This window comes from Delphinapterus leucas, chromosome X (genome assembly GCF_059928025.1).
Source record: "Delphinapterus leucas isolate spDelLeu-1000000601 "Yukka" chromosome X, BTC_Dleu_Yukka2, whole genome shotgun sequence".
Classification (NCBI taxonomy): Eukaryota; Metazoa; Chordata; class Mammalia; order Artiodactyla; family Monodontidae; genus Delphinapterus; species Delphinapterus leucas.
This window is the reverse complement of record NC_143150.1, coordinates 2,396,855-2,414,543: the sequence shown is the minus strand read 5'-3', so window position 1 is coordinate 2,414,543 and position 17,689 is coordinate 2,396,855. Positions and strand designations below refer to the sequence as shown.

Below are 17,689 nucleotides of genomic sequence, written 5' to 3'. Positions count from 1 at the left end.
TCCCAGTTCATTTGTATCTTTTATTACACAAAATAAAGTTCCATCTATGTTGCACATTCATTCATTCTATAAATCAGGCTTTTAAAAAATCCCCAGGGGCTCAGTCCCATCCTTTCTTTGATTTTCCTTCCGATGACGTCACCCTCCACGGCAGTCAGGTCCTCTCAAAGGACAAAAGCAGACGCGGCGCCTGGCCTCGGCAGCCCCTCGCGGTGAACTCCAAGCCCGCCCGCTGAAGGCGTGGCTCCTGTCACTGTCCAGACCACGGCTGCCGGGGACAGTCATCGCCTTCGCCAGCCCTTCCAGCTGGTCCTCTGGGGGCCGGCGTTCACGGCCCTGTGGCGGTGCCATCCCCAGGCTGCCGAGCGTCACGGACTTCTCTTTGGGCAGGCCTGGACCAGGGCCTTAGGGGATCTCTGTGTCCATGGTATAAATCTGAATGAGATCAGACACAATGTTATCAATGATTGGCTTGGTAAGGTCTTCACTAAACACCTAGAAAGGAGAAGGAAAACAGGTTCCGGTTAGACTCCCTCTCCGTTAAACAAGGCACCCGCCACTAAGCACAGAATCACAGTGCACAGGGGTGGGGGATGGCATGGGGACTCGGCTATTGGAAACGAGGGCGGCTCTCTGCACAGCCGGTTCAGGTCCAGCCTGCCGAGGCTGATCACAAAGCAGAGAACATTCCAGATGGAAGAGGCTGTGGTGATCATCCAACTCATACAGGAGAGGGGACTTGTCCTGGGTTGCATGGGAAGCTGGTGACGGGCTCCTGCCTCCCCCTGGAGCTCTCAGGTCCGCAGTCTCTGGGTATGGGAGCAGGGGTGGGGAGTTCATTTCCAGAAATAGGCTAGGTCTCCTGGACCCCACTCTACCCTAGGCCAACCCCTAGGGAACACGTGGACCTGCTCTCTAACCTGGACCAGAACGTGTCTTTTTTTTTTTTTTTTTTTTGGCCACGCTGCACAGCTTGCTGGATCTTAGTTCCCCGACCAGGGATTGAACCCGGGCCCCGGCAGTGAGAGCGCCGAGTCCTAACCACTGGGCCGCCAGGGAAGTCCCCAGACCGCCACTTGACTGTGCCACGGAGCTTATAAAATTGCAACGTGAGTCCCCAGGGGCCCAAATGAAGAGGGCTTAACTCTGCACGTTCCCAAGGAAGGTCCGGTCCTGGCCTGGCTCCTGGGAGGGGAACTCTAGGCCCCTGCCTGATGAGAGGGTCTCGGTTTGCCCAGGGCCAAGGGACCTGGGAGCTCATATCTGGTCTCTCCTGGACCTGTCCTCCGTTCCTTTTTATCTTTGCTGATTTCAACCTGTACCCTTCCCCGGTAACTAAGCCGAACTCCCATAACCACGAGCATAAGGGCTTTTCTGAACTCTGTGAGTCCTCTCGGCAGCACAGCGAGCCTGAGGATGCTCTTGGGGACCCCGATGACACGGCAAGTAAAAAGCAAAACAAGGAGCACTTGGTTGGATGCCGTGGCCCCCGGGCCGGGGGGTGCTGCCTGGGGAATCAAGGTACCACGAAGGTCAAGGCCCAGGGCTGAGCTGGGGCAAAAGCTGGACCTGAGTCCACCCTCCTGCATGGCCACCAAAGGAAGCGTGAACTCTCCACAGGCTGTCACTTCAGGTGGGAGATAGTGACCTGGAAACAGCCCCTCCCTCGACCACTGGCTCAGGAAGATCAGCCGTCACCCCCTGGACTCCGGTTGGAAAATAAATACTTCAGAAATACAGGCTTGCATAGCACAGGGAGATCAGCTCTGTGCTTTATGACCACCTAGAGGGGTGGGTTAGGGAGGGTGGGAGGGAGGGAGACGCAAGAGGGAAGAGATATGGGAACATATGTATATGTATGACTCATTCACTTTGTTATAAAGCAGAAACTAACACACCATTGGAAGGCAATTGTACTCCAATAAGATGTTAAAAAAAAAAAAAAAAGAAAAGAAATACAGGCTTGCTTGTCAGGGTCCACTAGCTGTATGCTCTTGGAGACCCCAAGCCAAGAAATGACCGTTAAAATATAGTCCAGGGCAGGGACTTCCCCGGTGGCACAGTGGTTAAGACTGTGCGCTCCCAATGCAGGGGGCCCGGGTTCGATCCCTGGTCAGGGAACTAGATCCCACATGCGAGCTGCAACTAAGGAGCCCGCCTGCCGCAACTAAGACCCGGCGCAGCCACGTAAATAAATAACTATTTTTTTTAAAAAAAAGTAGTCCAGGGCCAAAAGCTGGAAACAATCCAAGTGTCCCTCATGGAGGAACGAACCAACATGACGCGGTCCAGCCACACCACGGAACAGGACTCGGCCTCCAAAAGACGGGGATTCCGACACCCGCTACAACTCGCTACTGCTTTAGAGCCAGAGCCTCATCCACCCAGAGGCCCGAAGCACCTGGGCACAAGCGGCCACCCCGCTGCCACTGCTGCCACGCTCGAGGGCAGACAGGTGACTTCACAGAAGTGGTGGCTGAGAGCAGGTGAGCAGTAAGAATGTCTCACGATTTAGAGGCAGCACCTCGGGGCTGGGCAGGCGGCTCGTCAGCAGCCGCTCAGCACCAAGCAAGCGGCCCTCACATGCCCAAAGGATGCCCGGCCGCTCCCGTGCACGGAACTCGGAGCCACCCGGAAAGACAAGAGCGAGCGAAGCGCGGGCGTACCGCCCAGAGGGGCGTCGTCGTCCAGGAGAACGATTGCTGGGCACGTGTGTGTCGCCCAGAAAAGAGGCCCGTGGCGGAGCTGCTCTCCGTGCTCTCCTCTCACGAGGGGTGAGGGGTGACGGCCCAGAGCGGGAGGCAGAGGTTGCTGCGGCAGCTCCAGCCCCGGTCACCGTCAGGAACAAGTGAAGAGAAAGGAGAGCAGGGAGGACACGCAGAGGAAAGCAGCCCAGGACGGGCCAGGAAGCAGCGGCCCCTTGCGCCGCCACCTGATTCAACAGAGTGGGGACCTTGGGCTCACGTGATCTGGAAGTCCCCAAGAAGCCCGGCACGGAGCAATGCTTTTGTCCACGCAGCCGCCCTTTGCCCCCCACCTGCCCAGACACTGATGAAGCAGACAAGGTCCCTGGCCTTGGGGTGCGGTGGGGGGCTGGGGGGCAGACAGGCAATAAAGGACAGTGAATCACAGAAAGAAGCTGTGAGCTCCCAGGAAGGGCGAGCAGGCCGGGGGAGGGAGCCTCAGGAAGGGGGAGGCAGCCACTGTGGGTTCGCATGGGAGGGGTGGTGCCCAAAAAGGAGGAGCCTTCCGTCACCTCAAAGTCTGCTTACATGGAATCTCATTGTAGGACAAGGAGGGACAAAGGTATCATGAAGAGAGGGCCGGCAAACTTCAAGTACAGGAAAGGAAAAACGGAGAATGATGTCAAAATCCCATTTTAAGGAACGGTGGGACTACCCAGGGAAACCCGCTAGGACTGCAGCCTTTCTGACAGACACACTTCACCCAGCTCTCGACAAACTGCTCTCAGCTTTCAGTACGTCTCGGGGAAGCGGGGTGTCATCTGTCTTATCTATCTATGCATCCACCCACCCATCTATCATCCAACTGCCTCCTTTTCCATCATCTCTCCATCCCACCATCCACCATCACCTATCCATCCGCACATCATCTATCTACCTACCTACCAACCGCTGTCTTTTTAGAGCACCCCCTGTACGTCTTCTGACGTGAAGCCAGACTTACTAACCTCGGATCTACGACAAGCTCCCACTCAGTTCAAAAAAAGTGCTTGGTTGGCCTCAGTAGTTCTCAGCCAGGGGCGATCCCTATCCCGAGGCACTTGGCAACGTCTGGCGCTGTCCTGCTCCTACATCCGACCCTGAACGTCCACGGTGTCGAGGGCGAGAGCCTGCCTTAGACTATTAGGACAGAGTATCCTCAAGCTTCAAGGTTCCCAAGTAGCCCGTATCTTTCTTTGTGGATAATTACTACAAAGAAATGTGACACCAGGTACAGGGACCTCAGGCAGAGAAGAGGGGGACACACGCCAAGGGGGACTGCCAACGCAGTCACCTCACCTGCCACCATGGCTTCTCGGCCTCGGCCTCAGCGGGCACCTCGACCCCATAGGCCTGCAGGGCCAGGTGGAGCACCGCCACGGCTATGTGCTGAGCCTGGAACCGGAGGCACAGCCCCCCGTGGTAGCTGTCGCGCAGCAGGGCCCAGGCGGTGATGGAGACGGGGCTCCGCTGCCAGCTGTAACGGTTCAGCCAGTTCTTGACGGACAACAGGTAGTGGAGCAGGTACTGCAAAGACACGCCAGTCAGCTGGCCCCCCGTCACCTGCCTCCTTTACTGTGAGCCTGCGGCCTGTCTGCCCACCAGCCACTCTCCCCTAAGCGTCACGACGTGTGTACACCACAGATCGGATGTGTCGCCTCCCGGTGTCACTGGAAAAAAGCCCCAGTGCCTTCCACAGGCCTTGCCCCACCCTCCTGCCAGGTTCACCTCCAGCCCCGCCGCGGTCCCCTCAGGCCCGCCTGCTCTCAGCCTCCAGGCCCGGCTCCCAAAACCCGCTCGGCCGCTCTCCATGGCCACCCCGCCACTGTCCCTCTCCGTCAACGTGGCCCTGTGCCGGCCACCATCAGCGATCATTCTCCTCATGCCCTCGGCCCTGCTCAAACATTAAAACTCCAGAAACGGCGTCCCGATCTGCACGACAGGGCAAGGCACCCACAGTCCAGCCTGAGGCTAGGGGCCAGCCAGACACCGGACACTGGCTCTCGGGGCGCCAGGGCCTCTGAATGCCCTCCAGCTCGGCCGTCTGTCAGCTCCCCCTCTGCCCGAACACCACTCCCTCCTGAGCCCACGGGGAGTGCCACTGAGGAGAGCAGCCCTGCACCGCACGCCGACAGAAAACACTACGGCTTGGAATCTCCACCAGCGGCTCTGGGACTAGGGAGGCGGTCGGGAAGGCACACGTCCCAAGCCCCCCCCACCCGCCTCTCTGCAGGCCACCTTTCCAGCTGCCCACAGGGTCCTTCCAAGTGCTCTAAGGGTTCACGTGCCCCTTCTGCTGCTTTCTGAAGCAATTCTTCTGTTGGGACGAACGCACTCCTAGCTGTGAACGGTGAGTGACCAGGCTTTTCTCGTGGGTTCGTACGCACAGCTGAGCTGGCACTGAGCTCTGAGGCGGGGCAGCAACTCCTGGCACAGGGACTCGGCAGGTCAGGAAACGGGCCCTGCCTCCCCGTGGCTCAGTGAACAAACAATTCATACGGGTCTGGGGACGGGCACGGGCTTCAGAGGGCACGCGGATCCTGGCTTGCAGCCACAGCCGAGCGGGCGGAAAGGCAGCAGCTGAAATTAGAGCTGCCTGACGGACCCCGAGAGTGGCGACGGGCGAGGCTGCCCGAGCCGGTCACTGCTTCTCCCCAGGGCCCCGCGTGGCTCCAGGCTCAGGGGGCTGCAAATAGCTTCGTGCCTCTGGGAACTGTCGGCGACCCCCCCAGCACATACCTTGTGAGGGTGCTGGAAGGAGACCTGGAAACGCAGAACCCGCAGTACGAGCAGCTCACACTGCACGATGCTGTCCCGGAGCTCCCAAAAGCGTGAGTCCAGTTCCAAGGGCTCGCTGTCCGGGTGGAAGTACCTGTGCAGAGAAACAACACAGCTGACGGCAGAAGTGGGTGGCCCCAGGAGCCCCCAGTCGTGGGATACCCAGAGGCAACGCCAGGGCCCCTGTGCTCTTGGTCAGCACAGGGTCACCATGAACCACTCTCCACCTGCGGGTGTGCGTATGCCATGGAAACGGTAACCAGAGAGGAAAGGAGCCACTTCTAGCGTTAGCCCCATGGCCGTCCCACCTCCTTAGCAGGACGTCGAGTGTAAAGATGGGCTCTCTGCAGCGTCTCCTGAGGAACAGTCTTTGCACCCGGGGCGGCGATGCCCCGGGCTCTCACTCTGGGCCCAAGGAAGGCATTTGAACACAAGAATGATGCCCTCAGAAATGTAAATGTATTTTAGCTTTCCATTTTGTTTCATTCCAGATCTTTGTGTCCTTATTTACACCTTATTCGTCCACAACACTCCCACCTATGCAAGATCACCAAGCTGTGCGGGAATGGGATACACACTAAAGTGACCCCAGTTCTCTGCCGCTGACTCACCCTTCCCGGCCCCTCCCTCTTCTTCCGATCTCCCCACAGAACCACACCGGGCGCCAACGTCCTATTAGAGCGCCCCACGGTTTCCCCTGGTGCCCGCCCGCCCTCCCTGCTGGGGCCCTGGCAATGACAGGTGGACTCCGGCTGCCCTTCCGCGGTTCCCTAATGATTAGAGTTCCTGGAAAGGCTAATGACGCACTAACTTTCCACAAATTGCTTCCTCCCAGGCCCCGGGACCTCGGCACAGCCCGCCCAGCCGGCTGGAGCCCCGTGTCCTTCCCCAACAGGAACACGGCTGCTCGGGCCCAGGACTCTGCGAGAGACACTCCTGAGCAACTCTGACCATGTTTCCACACCATCTAAACGGGACAGCGGCCCCAGAACCCAACTGGTTCCATCCATCCTGTCCAAGAGCCCACGAGAATCTTTTTTTTTTTTTTAGAATAGAATTTGATCTTTTATTTATTGTTTAACACCCTTCTTGGACTACAGTTGCTTTACAATGGTGTGTCAGTTTCTGCTGTACCACAAACTGAATCAGCTGTCCGTACACACTCTGCTCCAGCTGTGCCCGCGTGCAACGCTAGGGACACCCTCCTTCCCACCCCGCTCTGCACCCCATCTGGCCTCTGAGGTTCCCCAAAATCTGGCCCCAGCTTCTCTCGTACAGGTGCCCCTAGGCTCCTGGCTCACCCCTGCCTTTGCTGTTACTGCTCCCGGCCCCAGTTCACGGCCACCCAGGTGCCTCCTCCTTAGTTGGACTGCTGCCGCCTGGGGGGCAGGGCCTAGTGAGATCCTCCTCTGGCCTCCCATTCACGGGGACACCAGAAGCGGCTACCTGTTGGAAACGTTGATGATGTCACGAGTGCGCAGGCGCTGTTCCTCCACTTTGCCGGCCAAGTAAAGGGAAGACATGGCCACCAAGTAGGGGTCATAGGCGTCCAGGTCGATCTCGCAGAAGAACTTATGGTATATGGCACAGGCGGTGGCGATGGGGATGGACCGCATCCCTAGCTTGACACCTACCGAGAGAAAGCAGGCAGGGGAGTGCTTCATCCAGGGCTCGCCCCCTGCAAAGTGTGAGGGGAGCCGCCAGGTTGGGCCCTAAGGGTGCACATCCCTGTTCTGACAAGACCGAGAGCTCAGGGCCCAGCTGGCAGGGGCTGCCATGCCTTCCACTGGGTCCTCGACCTGAGGGATTTAGACGCGAGCTTCTCAGACTCTAACGTGCTAACAAGCCCCTGGGGGTCACGCTGAAGTGCAGCATTCCCTTCAGTAGCTCTGTGGGCTCCACGCTTCTCCCAAGCCTCAAGGCCACGCCAGGAGAAGCAAGGCTTCAAACTACTGCACCTGGCATATCCCTTTCTGCACATCTTGGAAAGGAACAAGTTGTGTGTCTGTTTCCACCTTAGCAGGCATTTAACTAGAGGTTGCCCCCACCTCTGCAGCTCACCTAACCAAAATCCTGCCAATGTGACAGGAGGAAAAAAGGTCTCTGAGCATCAAACAGGTGCCGCGAGTCCTGAGGTCATAGTTTAAGATTATACTCAGCACTGGTTTACTAACCCACAGGTTAGCAAAGGCAAGAAAAGCAAAGCAGGGTGACTGCCAAAGGCAACCGCCCGCAGAGCAGGAGAAAGGCCACAGCCAGGCTCGAGGGAAAAGGGAACAGAACTCAAAAACCAGAGCACGATGGTTCGATTTAGGGGTTAAAGCCCTAAATCCCCCCGACAGCTCCTAGGGAAATCACCGCATTGGGTCACAGAACCAAAACAAATTCACAATGACCAGGGTTAATAAGGGAAGGTTAAATGACACCCCATAGACTGAAAGAAGGTGGAGAACCACCGACAATCATTCGAATTGTGTTCAACATCCTCCACCTAGAAAGGCGTATTAGTTCCCCAGAGCTGCTGTAACAAGGCGCCACAAACTAAGTGGCTTAAAACAGCACATACTTTTTTCTCTTACAATGCCGGTGGTCAGAAGTCCAAAATGAGTCTTAGGGGGCTAAGTTCAAGGTGTCGGCAGGGCTGGTTCCTTCTGGAGGTTCCAGAGGAGAATCCACTCCCTTGCCCTTTCCAACTTCTGAAGCGCCTGCAATCTTTGGCTCACGGCCCTTTCCTCCATCCTCAAAGCCAGCGGTGCGGCATCTTCTAACTCTGCTTCCATCATCACGTGGCCTATCTACTCCTCCTGCCTCTCTCTCTAAGGACGGGTGTGATTATATTGGGCCCACCAGATAACCTAGGATAGCTCCCCGACATCAAGATGCTTAATCCCATCTGCAAAATCTCTTTTGCCACATGAGGTAACAGTCACAGGTTCTGGGAATTAGGATGGGGAAATCTTTGGAGGACCGGTATTCAACCTCACACAGAGGGCAAGGGCATATGCAAAACATTTCAGCATTAGCTTTTAGCATTTAGGTTTTAGCATTTCCAGGTTTAAACTTCAGTTTCATAGACAGTTCCTACATGGGACCCCTCATTCTCAGAGATGTCAGATTAGGTGGTATTACTGCACATGACCCTCCAAGTCTTGCCTTTTATATAGCAAACCCTCAAAGGGTAGCATGCGTCCCTGGTTCACATGGATCCTCCAAGCAGATGTATGGGGTATATGAGGAGGCACTGCCATCCTTCCTTATACACTTTGCAAAACTTCCTGGAAATTAAATGTACAAATCACTGGGATTAATGGTCCTGCACTATTTTCCCCAGACTCTGCCCACCTTGACTTGAAAGCGGACTCACCCAACGCCCTCAGAATGTATACAAAGTAACAAAGATCGCCCTCTTCGCCAGAATGTATACAAAGTAACAAAGATCGCCCTCTTTGGCAGAATGTATACAAAGTAACAAAGATCGCCCTCTTCACCAGAATGTATACAAAGTAACAAAGATCGCCCTCTTTGGCAGAATGTATACAAAGTAACAAAGATCGCCCTCTTTGGCAGAATGTATACAAAGTAACAAAGATCGCCCTCTTCGGCGGAATGCATACAAATTAACAAAGATCAACAACAACGGAGCAAACCACTATTGATGGAAACAGTGTTTCTACCGGAATCCAATTAGCTACATCGCCTCGCCTTCGGAGATAGAGCACCCAACACCACGGTGTGGATGCCCTGGCCGGGTTCAAAACGTGAGCTGCGCCCCGGCTCCTAGTTGTTTTGTTTTGGTTTTTTTTTGGGGGGGGGTTGTTTGTTTTTTAAACTTAAATTTGCCAGAGTTCCCTGTATATTTATTTATTTATTTACTGCGTTGGGTTCTTCGTGGCTGCACGTGGCCTTCCTCTAGTTGTGGCGAGCGGGGGCTACTGTTCATTGCGGTGCGCGGGCTTCTCACTGCGGTGGCTCCTCTTGTTGCGGAGCACGGGCTCTAGGCGCGCCGGCTTCACTAGTTACAGCACTGCAGGCCCAGCTCAGCACGGGCTCTAGGCACATGGGCTGTGCTGCTCCGCAGCATGCGGGATCCTCCCGGACCAGAGATCGAACCCGTGTGCCCTGCATTGGCAGGCGGATTCTCAACCACTGCGCCACCAGGGAAGCCCCTGGGTCCTAGATGTGATGGGACCTCGTCAACAAGGTTTGTCAGGAGCCTCACCAAGGGCATATGCTCCAAAAGGCTCCGTGTGACCAGGTGCCAGCGTCCCCGTATGCTGCGAGACAGGTGTGTCAGAAGGCGCGGCACACTCAATCGAGATGCGGGCGCCCCGATTCCGCCACCTTCTAGCTGGGGCCTTCTAGTTTCCACATCCTCTCTTTGGACCTACGCGCCCGCCCATGAAATGGCCATGACCGCGTATGCCTCGCAGCTCAAAGCCTAGTATGTAGGGCGTGGCGGAAAGGCAGAGGCCGGTACCCCTAAGCCGAGCCTCCCAGCCTCCGCTAGGGCAGTGCAGGCCCGATCTCTTCCCTCCGCTCAGCCACGCCAGCACCGAATTTGGCGGGTCCCATCTTTCGGGAAGCGGATCCCCGCTACGCCAGCCCCTGCCTGCCTGCTCGGTGCTCCCGCGGCGGGTTGGGGCCAGCTGGGTGAAAGTGCAGCAATGCGGCTCTGGCTCCCACGTCCCGTCCGCGCGGGGCCCGCCCTCTTCCCGGCCGTGGTTACCTGCCTCCATGATGAACCTCGTCACTCGGAAGTGCACCCTCGCCTCGGGTGCTGGCCGCCCCTCCGCGCCCAGTGCCGCATCCCCTCCACCGCAGGTCCCCGGGCCAACTGCTTCCATGAGGTCCCGCCCCACGGGCCCAGATCCCCCACGGGAAGGAGAAGGGCCCCGACGCGAGGCGGCCGGCTCCCCGGGTGCTCACGGCGGGAGCGGAGATCCCGCCCCGCCCCGGCCGGCCCGCCCGCCCGCCAGCCCGCCAGCCCGCCAGCCAGCCCAGCCCAGGCCGGCCCGCCCGCCCCAGGGTGGGTAGCGCAGCTGTCCGCCAAAGGCGGGTCCGGCCGAATACGCAGACTCAAGCTCAAGCGCAAGCGCAGAGGCCGAAGGCGCCCGCCCTGTCCCCTAGATGCAGCAAACATCTCCTTTGGAGCCGACGCCCCGCCCCCGAGAGGCTGACGCCCCGCCTCCTGGAGACTCACGCTCCGCCCTCGGGAGCCGAACGGCGGCAACCGGAACCGGCGGGGTTACTCCTCCAGGGTGAAGTGACGTTACAGTCCTAGGATCAGGGCACGAAAATATCACCCTCCCCGGCACCTGAGCTACAAGTCCCTGCTGTCCGACTAAGGTGTGCCTCCGGGCTGGTGGCCCCGCGTGGTTCAGGACGGGGAGAGCTGGCTGTCTGCCAAGCCGCGGCGGGGGCCGGGGGCGGGGGGATCGCTTACCGGAGCTCACATCGGTGTCTCCCAACTAGAGAAGACGTGGGGTTCAATGTCAGTGTTCGTAAAACCCGAATCCAGGTTTGTCAGAGTTTCCCAGACCTACAGATGAGCCCTGAAGGGAATGCTGTGCACGAAATGAGGGCATGAGGGCTGTTTGTGTCAGGGTTTTCCAGGGGCCCAGCATCCCTTGGGGATTTGGTTGCTGCTGGACTTTTCAGCTTGGCAGCACAGTGGGAGCTTAATAAATGTTTGCTGAATGAATGTTGTTGAATGTCCAGCTCACAGTGGCTTCCCACGTTTCGTTTGTGTCTTCCACAAGTAGGAAACTGTGCGTCAGGAGTCAGGCATGTAGAACACCAAAGGGACGCCCAAGCTAGTGACAGACAGTTACTCTGGGCATTCTGTTACAGTCAGACAATTGCTATGATTTGAGAGAGCTGGGAACGTTGAGAGGAAAAAAGCCACCTTTTCCCACCCACCCACTCAGGCCAACCTTAATCTCCTTCCTCAGCCCCCACCCCCCTACTGAGCTCCCCCTCCCCCAGCCCTCTCTCCACACCAGCTGGGTTGGTTTCCTGGCGCGGCTGTAACAAATGACCAGCAACCTACGTGGCTTAAAACAGTAGAACTTTATCCTCACACGACTCTAGAGGCCAGATGTCTGAAATCAAGGTGTCACCAGGACCATACTACCTCCAGCTTCCGGTGGCCCCAGACATCCCTTGGCTTGTGGCCGCATCACTCCAGTCTCTGCCTCCCTCCTCACGTGGCCTCCTCCCTTGTGTCTGTGTCTCTCCTTTTCTGTCTCTGTCCAGGGCAAGGGGCAGACCCTCTGGGCTGAGTACCTCTGTGTGGGCATGCGTGTGCACGCGTGTGAAAGGGCTTGGGGGCCCCAGCCTCCTGGGCTGCTGACCCCTGTCATGCCTTGAGCATTCTGTCACTGCTGTCTGTCCCTGGGCCGGGAGCAGCGCCACCCTCTCCCCTCCTAAAGGGGCTGTGGGTCTTGGGATATGGGTCCACTGCCTCCGAGCTCCCCACACCTGTGCATAATGCAATGCCCCCCCAACGCACGCACACACAGATGCACGCACACGAGTCAGACACTCCCCCCACGTACACTCAGGTGCACATGTGCACACGCACGCACACACCCAGATCGTATCACTCTTCCCTCTGGCCCCTGGCCCAGGGGCCTGCCTGTCACCTCCTGGCCCACTGTTTGCTGGTTCAACAGCCCTGCTGGGACCCCTCCTTCTCCCCTGGGCCTTCTGTAGTGTGAGGAGTCTGGGCTCAGTGAGCAATAGGTACCTGTGACTGTGACTCAGGGGAATGACTCAAAGAACACATTAACTTTGAAAGCACTGGGTCATAGGGCACCTCCTGGCAGGAAGCCTGGGCACAGTGGTTGATAAATGAATCATTCACTAGCCACCAATTGGAGCCAGCAAACCTCGAGGCACTGTCTCCTCTCCCACGGGCAAGCCACACCCACCACGGGGACCCTCCCTTCCCTGCCACCTGTCACCACTCCCAAAGGTGGCATCTCCACTCTCGTCCCCCCTCCCCTGACCTCACCTGGGGATCATCTCCAGTCCCTGCACAGAGAGAATTCTGATATTGGCCAACGCCTCCTTATCTACCCCCTGACTGTGCACCCTGACACTAAGTAAACCTCAGCCTCCTTCTCCCGAAGGTGCTGTCACCTAACGAGGGAGTGAACGAGTAGGTCACGCTGAAGCTCACAGGATGGGGCAGAGAAGGGGCAGAGGTGTGCAGGGTGCAGAGGAAAGCCTGTGCCCACGTGGTCTTCAAAGGCAGGGGTGATCTCTAAAGTGCCCGCCCTGCCCACCTCATCCCCAGGGGCCTCCACCCGAGGAGTGGTCAGTGGAAGCACAGCCTGGTCCAAGGCCAGCCCTGCCACTTGTCCCTGGAAACTTCTCTTTCCACTGTCACCACTTCATCCCTCCCTCCCCCCTCTCCACTCGCACCTTCCGGGCCAGTGAGGGCAGGTGCTCAAGCCTCCCTCTCCCCATAGGCAAGCCCAGCAGCCTCCCTCTGGGCCCCTCTCCCCGCCCCCACTGCCCTCTGCCCACCCACCCTTCTCAACACCACATCCCTGAAGCCACTCATGTCCCTGGATCCCACACTCTGCCCTTGGCCCCCACCCCGCATATGGCCTCTGCCACAGGAGACTGTCCTCCCACCCCACCCGCACCCCATCCTCATCTTAGTCTGTTCAGGCTACCATAACAAAACACCACAGACTGGGGGGCTTATAAACCACAGACATTGATTTCTCACTGTTCTGGAGGCTGGAATTCCAAGGTCAAGGTGCCGGCACACTCAGGTTCTGGGGAGGACCTTCTTCTGGGGTGCAGATAACCAACTTCTCGCTGTGCCCTCACATGGCGGAAGGGGCAAGGGAGCTCTCTGGAGCCTCTTTTTTTTTTAATATTTATTTATTTGGCTGTATCGGGTCTTAGTTATGGCATGCGGGCTCTCTAGTTGCGGCGGGCAGGCTTAGTTGCCGCGCGGCAGGTTGGATCTTAGTTCCCCGACCGGGGATCGACCCCACGTCCCCTGGACGTCCTTAACCACTGGACCGCCAGGGAGGTCCCCAGAGCCGCTTTTATAAGGGCCCTAATTCCACAGGGCCCTGCCTCATCACTTCCCAAAGGCCCCACCTCTCGGTACCATCACCTTGGGCCTTCGAACTTCACCATATCAGTTTGGGGGAGGGCCCATTCGGACCATAGCACTCGCCAAGGTCAAGTGTCACCTCTGAGCTGCCTCCCACCCGCAGCACTGGTTGCAGTTGACCGCTTACTACAGGGGCTGGCTCCGTACTTGGATGTCTCACTGCCGACAGCTTGGAAGCCTCATCCCCCCGGTCCCCTCATGCCCCACGACTGGGCAAGCTGATCAGAAAACCCGGGGGGCTCCCTCCTTTGGCACCAGAGGGGAGTTCAAACCCCACCCAGGAACCCTCACCCCAGCCCCACCCATGACAAAGAACCCCACCAGTCTCCTTTCCGTGCTCGCAAGCCATTTGCCCACCACCTTGGGGGCCTCAGTACCTGAGTAAGGAACCCTTTCAGAGCCTCCTGGTGAGTGTGGACCATCCGTCTCCATATCCAAACCAAATTTGGGTGGGGGTCCATCCTGTCACCACAGAGTGACCACAACACACGCCTCCCCGCCCCCAAACACTTTCTCCTGGCTCCTCTTCTCCCCTCCCCCATCAGCAGAGCGCCTGGTGAGCCTGTAGCCTTGCCCTCCCCCCACCCCTCCCTCTCCAGACAGAGCGACTTTTGTAAAAGCGAAGTCTGATCAGTGCCCTTCCCTCTCCGAGCCTGCAGGAGCCATACTGGCTGCCAGAACGCAGCTCTGTTTACCTGGCAAGTCAGGGCTTGGTTCTATTAAAGAAGGTGGAACTTTCCTCACAAGTGTGGACATTGGTGGGATTACGGTTCTTGGTTAACCTACTGCCTGGGATTATTTCCTTTTGACTAAACGAGTTTTGAGTAAAGACAGACTCAATAGAGAGGAAAATGGAGGGAGCTCTGAGCACCCATGAGATCTCATGTGTGGTCAAGATGGGCCTCAGGAGAAGGGCTGAGAGTCGGCGTGAGGGTCAGAAAACGCATCCCAGCTACAGACGTGCACAAACAGATGCTACGAATCAAGAGACAGAAAGTGGATTAGTGGGGGCCAGGGACTGGGGAGCCATGCGGGTGACTGGTAACGAGCACAAGGGTTCTTTGGAAGGGTAGTAAGAATGTTCTGGAATTAGAAATACATCTACACGTGGAACAACTCCTACAGAACACCTACTGAACGCTGGCAGAAGACCTCAGACCTCCCCAAAGGCAAGAAACCCCCCACGTACCTGGTTAGGGCAAAAGAAAAAAAATAAACAGAGACAAAAGGATAGGGACGGGTCCTGCACCAGCGGGAGGGAGCCGTGAAGGAGGAAAAGTGTCCACACACTAGGAGCCCCTTCGTGGGCGGAGACTGCGGGTGGCGGAGGGAGGAGCTTCGGGGCCGCGGAGGAGAGCACAGCAACAGGGTGCGGAAGGCAAAGCGGAGAGATTCCCGCACAGAGGATCAGGGCCGACCGGCACTCACCAGCCCGAGAGGCTTGTCTGCTCACCCGCCGGGGCGGGCGGGGCTGGGAGCTGAGGCTCGGGCTTCGGTCGGAGCGCAGGGAGAGGACTGGGGTTGGCGGCGTGAACACAGCCTGCAGGGGGGAGGGAGTCCGGCGAAAAGTCTGGACCTGCCGAAGAGGCAAGAGACTTTTTCTTCCCTCTTTATTTCCTGGTGCGCGAGGAGAGGGGATTAAGAGCGCTGCTTAAAGGAGCTCCAGAGACGGGCGCGAGCCGCGGCTAAAAGCGCGGACCCCAGAGACAGACATGAGACGCTAAGGTCGCTGCTGCCGCCACCAAGAAGCCTGTGTGCGAACACAGGTCACTATCCACACCCCCCTTCCGGGGAGCCTGTGCAGCCCGCCACTGCCAGGGTCCCGGGATCCAGTGACAACTCCCCCGCGCGCCTCAGGCTAGCAACGTCACGCCGGCCTCTGCCGCCGCAGGCCCGCCCCGCACTCCGTGACCCTCCCTACCCCCTGGCCTGAGTGAGCCAGAGCCTCCGAATCAGCGACTCCTGTAACCCCGTCCTGTCTGAGCAAAGAACAGACGCCCTCCGGCGACCTACACGCACAGGTGGGGCCAAATCCAAAGCTGAGCCCCTGGGAGCTGTGAGAACAAAGAAGAGAAAGGGAAATCTCTCCCAGCAGCCTCAGAAGCAGCGGATTAAAGCTCCACGATCAACTTGATGTACCTGTATCTGTGGAATACATGAACAGACAACGAATCATCCCAAATTAAGGAGCCGTGTGGATGAGAGGCTCTTGGTGCTGCAGCCAGGAGTCAGTGCTGTGCCTCTGAGGTGGGAGAGCCAACTTCAGGACACTGGTCCACAAGAGGCCTCCCAGCTGCGCATAATATCAAACGGCGAAAATCTCCCAGAGATCTCCATCTCAACGCCAGCACCCAGCTTCACTCAACGACCAGCAAGCTACAGTGCTGGACATCCTGTGCCAAACAACTAGCAAGACAGGAACACAACCCCACCCATTAGCAGAGAGGCTGCCCAACATCATAATAAGTCTACAGACACCCCAAAACACACCACCAGACGTGGACCTGCCCACCAGAAAGACAAGATCCAGCCTCATCCACAAGAACACAGGCACTAGTACCCTCCACCAGGAAGCCTACACAACCCACTGAACCAACCTTAGCCACTGGGGACAGACACTAAAAACAATAGGAACTACGAACCTTCAGCCTGCAAAAAGGAGACCCCAAACACAGTAAGATAAGCAAAATGAAAAGACAGAAAAACACACAGCAGATGAAGGAGCAAGATAAAAACCCACCTGACCTAACAAATGAAGAGCAAATAGGCAGTTTACCTGAAAAAGAATTCAGAATAATGATAGTAAAGATGATCCAAAATCTTGGAAATAGAATAGACAAAATGCAAGAAACAGTTAACAAGGACCTAGAAGAACTAAAGATGAAACAAACAATGATGAACAACACAATAAATGAAATGAAAAATACTCTAGATGGGATCAATAGCAGAATAACTGAGGCAGAAGAATGGGTAAGTGACCTGGAAGATAAAATAGTGGAAATAACTAATGCAGAGCAGAATAAAGAAAAAAGAATGAAAAGAGCTGAGGACAGTCTCAGAGACCTCTGGGACAATATTAAACGCACCAACGTTCGAATTATAGGGGTTCCAGAAGAAGAAGAGAAAAAGAAAGGGACTGAGAAAATATTTGAAGAGATTATAGTTGAAAACTTCCCTAATATGGGAAAGGAAATAGTTAATCAAGTCCAGGAAGCACAGAGAGTCCCATACAGGATAAATCCAAGGAGAAATACGCCAAGACACATATTAATCAAACTGTCAAAAATTAAATACAAAGAAAGCATATTAAAAGCAGCAAGGGAAAAACAACAAATAACACACAAGGGAATCCCCATAAGGTTAACAGCTGATCTTTCAGCAGAAACTCTGCAAGCCAGAAGGGAGTGGCAGGACATATTGAAAGTGTTGAAGGAGAAAAACCTGCAACCAAGATTACTCTACCCAGCAAGGATCTCATTCAGATTTGATGGAGAAATTAAAACCTTGACAGACAAGCAAAAGCTGAGAGAGTTCAGCACCACCAAACCAGCTCTACAACAACTGCTAAAGGAACTTCTCTAGGCAAGAAACACAAAAGAAGGAAAAGGCCTACAATAACGAACCCAAAACAATTAAGAAAATGGGAATGGGAACATACATATCGATAATTACCTTAAATGTAAGTGGTCTAAATGCTCCCACCAAAAGACACAGATTGGCTGAATGGATACAAAAACAAGACGCCTATATTTGCTGTCTACAAGAGACCCACTTCAGACTTAGAGACACATACAGACTGAAAGTAAGGGGATGGAAAAAGGTATTTCATGCAAATGGAAACCAAAAGAAAGCTGGAGTAGCAATTCTCATATCAGACAAAATAGACTTTAAAATAAAGACTATTAGAAGAGACAAAGAAGGACACTACATAATGATCAAGGGATCGATCCAAGAAGATATAACAATCGTAAATATTTATGCACCCAACATAGGAGCACCTCAATACATAAGGCAAATACTAACAGCCATAAAAGGGGAAATCGACAGT

At 56.0% G+C, this 17,689-nt stretch overlaps 1 protein-coding gene across 4 annotated transcripts; it reads right to left on the bottom strand.

The window, feature by feature from the left end:
- Positions 1-10,450, bottom strand: CCNQ (cyclin Q). Of its 4 annotated transcripts, none has more exons than XM_022565944.2 (5): positions 10,228-10,450; positions 6,948-7,131; positions 5,463-5,595; positions 4,023-4,250; positions 1-495 (listed from the first exon to the last, which is right to left on the bottom strand). In XM_022565944.2, the coding sequence occupies exons 1-5, from the start codon at positions 10,343-10,345 to the stop codon at positions 406-408; spliced, it is 753 nt and encodes a 250-aa protein (XP_022421652.1). In that variant the 5' UTR covers positions 10,346-10,450; the 3' UTR covers positions 1-405. The 4 variants fall into 4 exon arrangements, with proteins under 4 accessions (XP_022421652.1, XP_022421654.1, XP_022421653.1 ...); XM_022565946.2 differs by having other exon boundaries at positions 1-435; positions 10,228-10,447; XM_022565945.2 differs by lacking the exon at positions 10,228-10,450 and adding an exon at positions 9,375-10,221.
- Between the last annotated feature and the right edge of the window lie 7,239 nt (positions 10,451-17,689).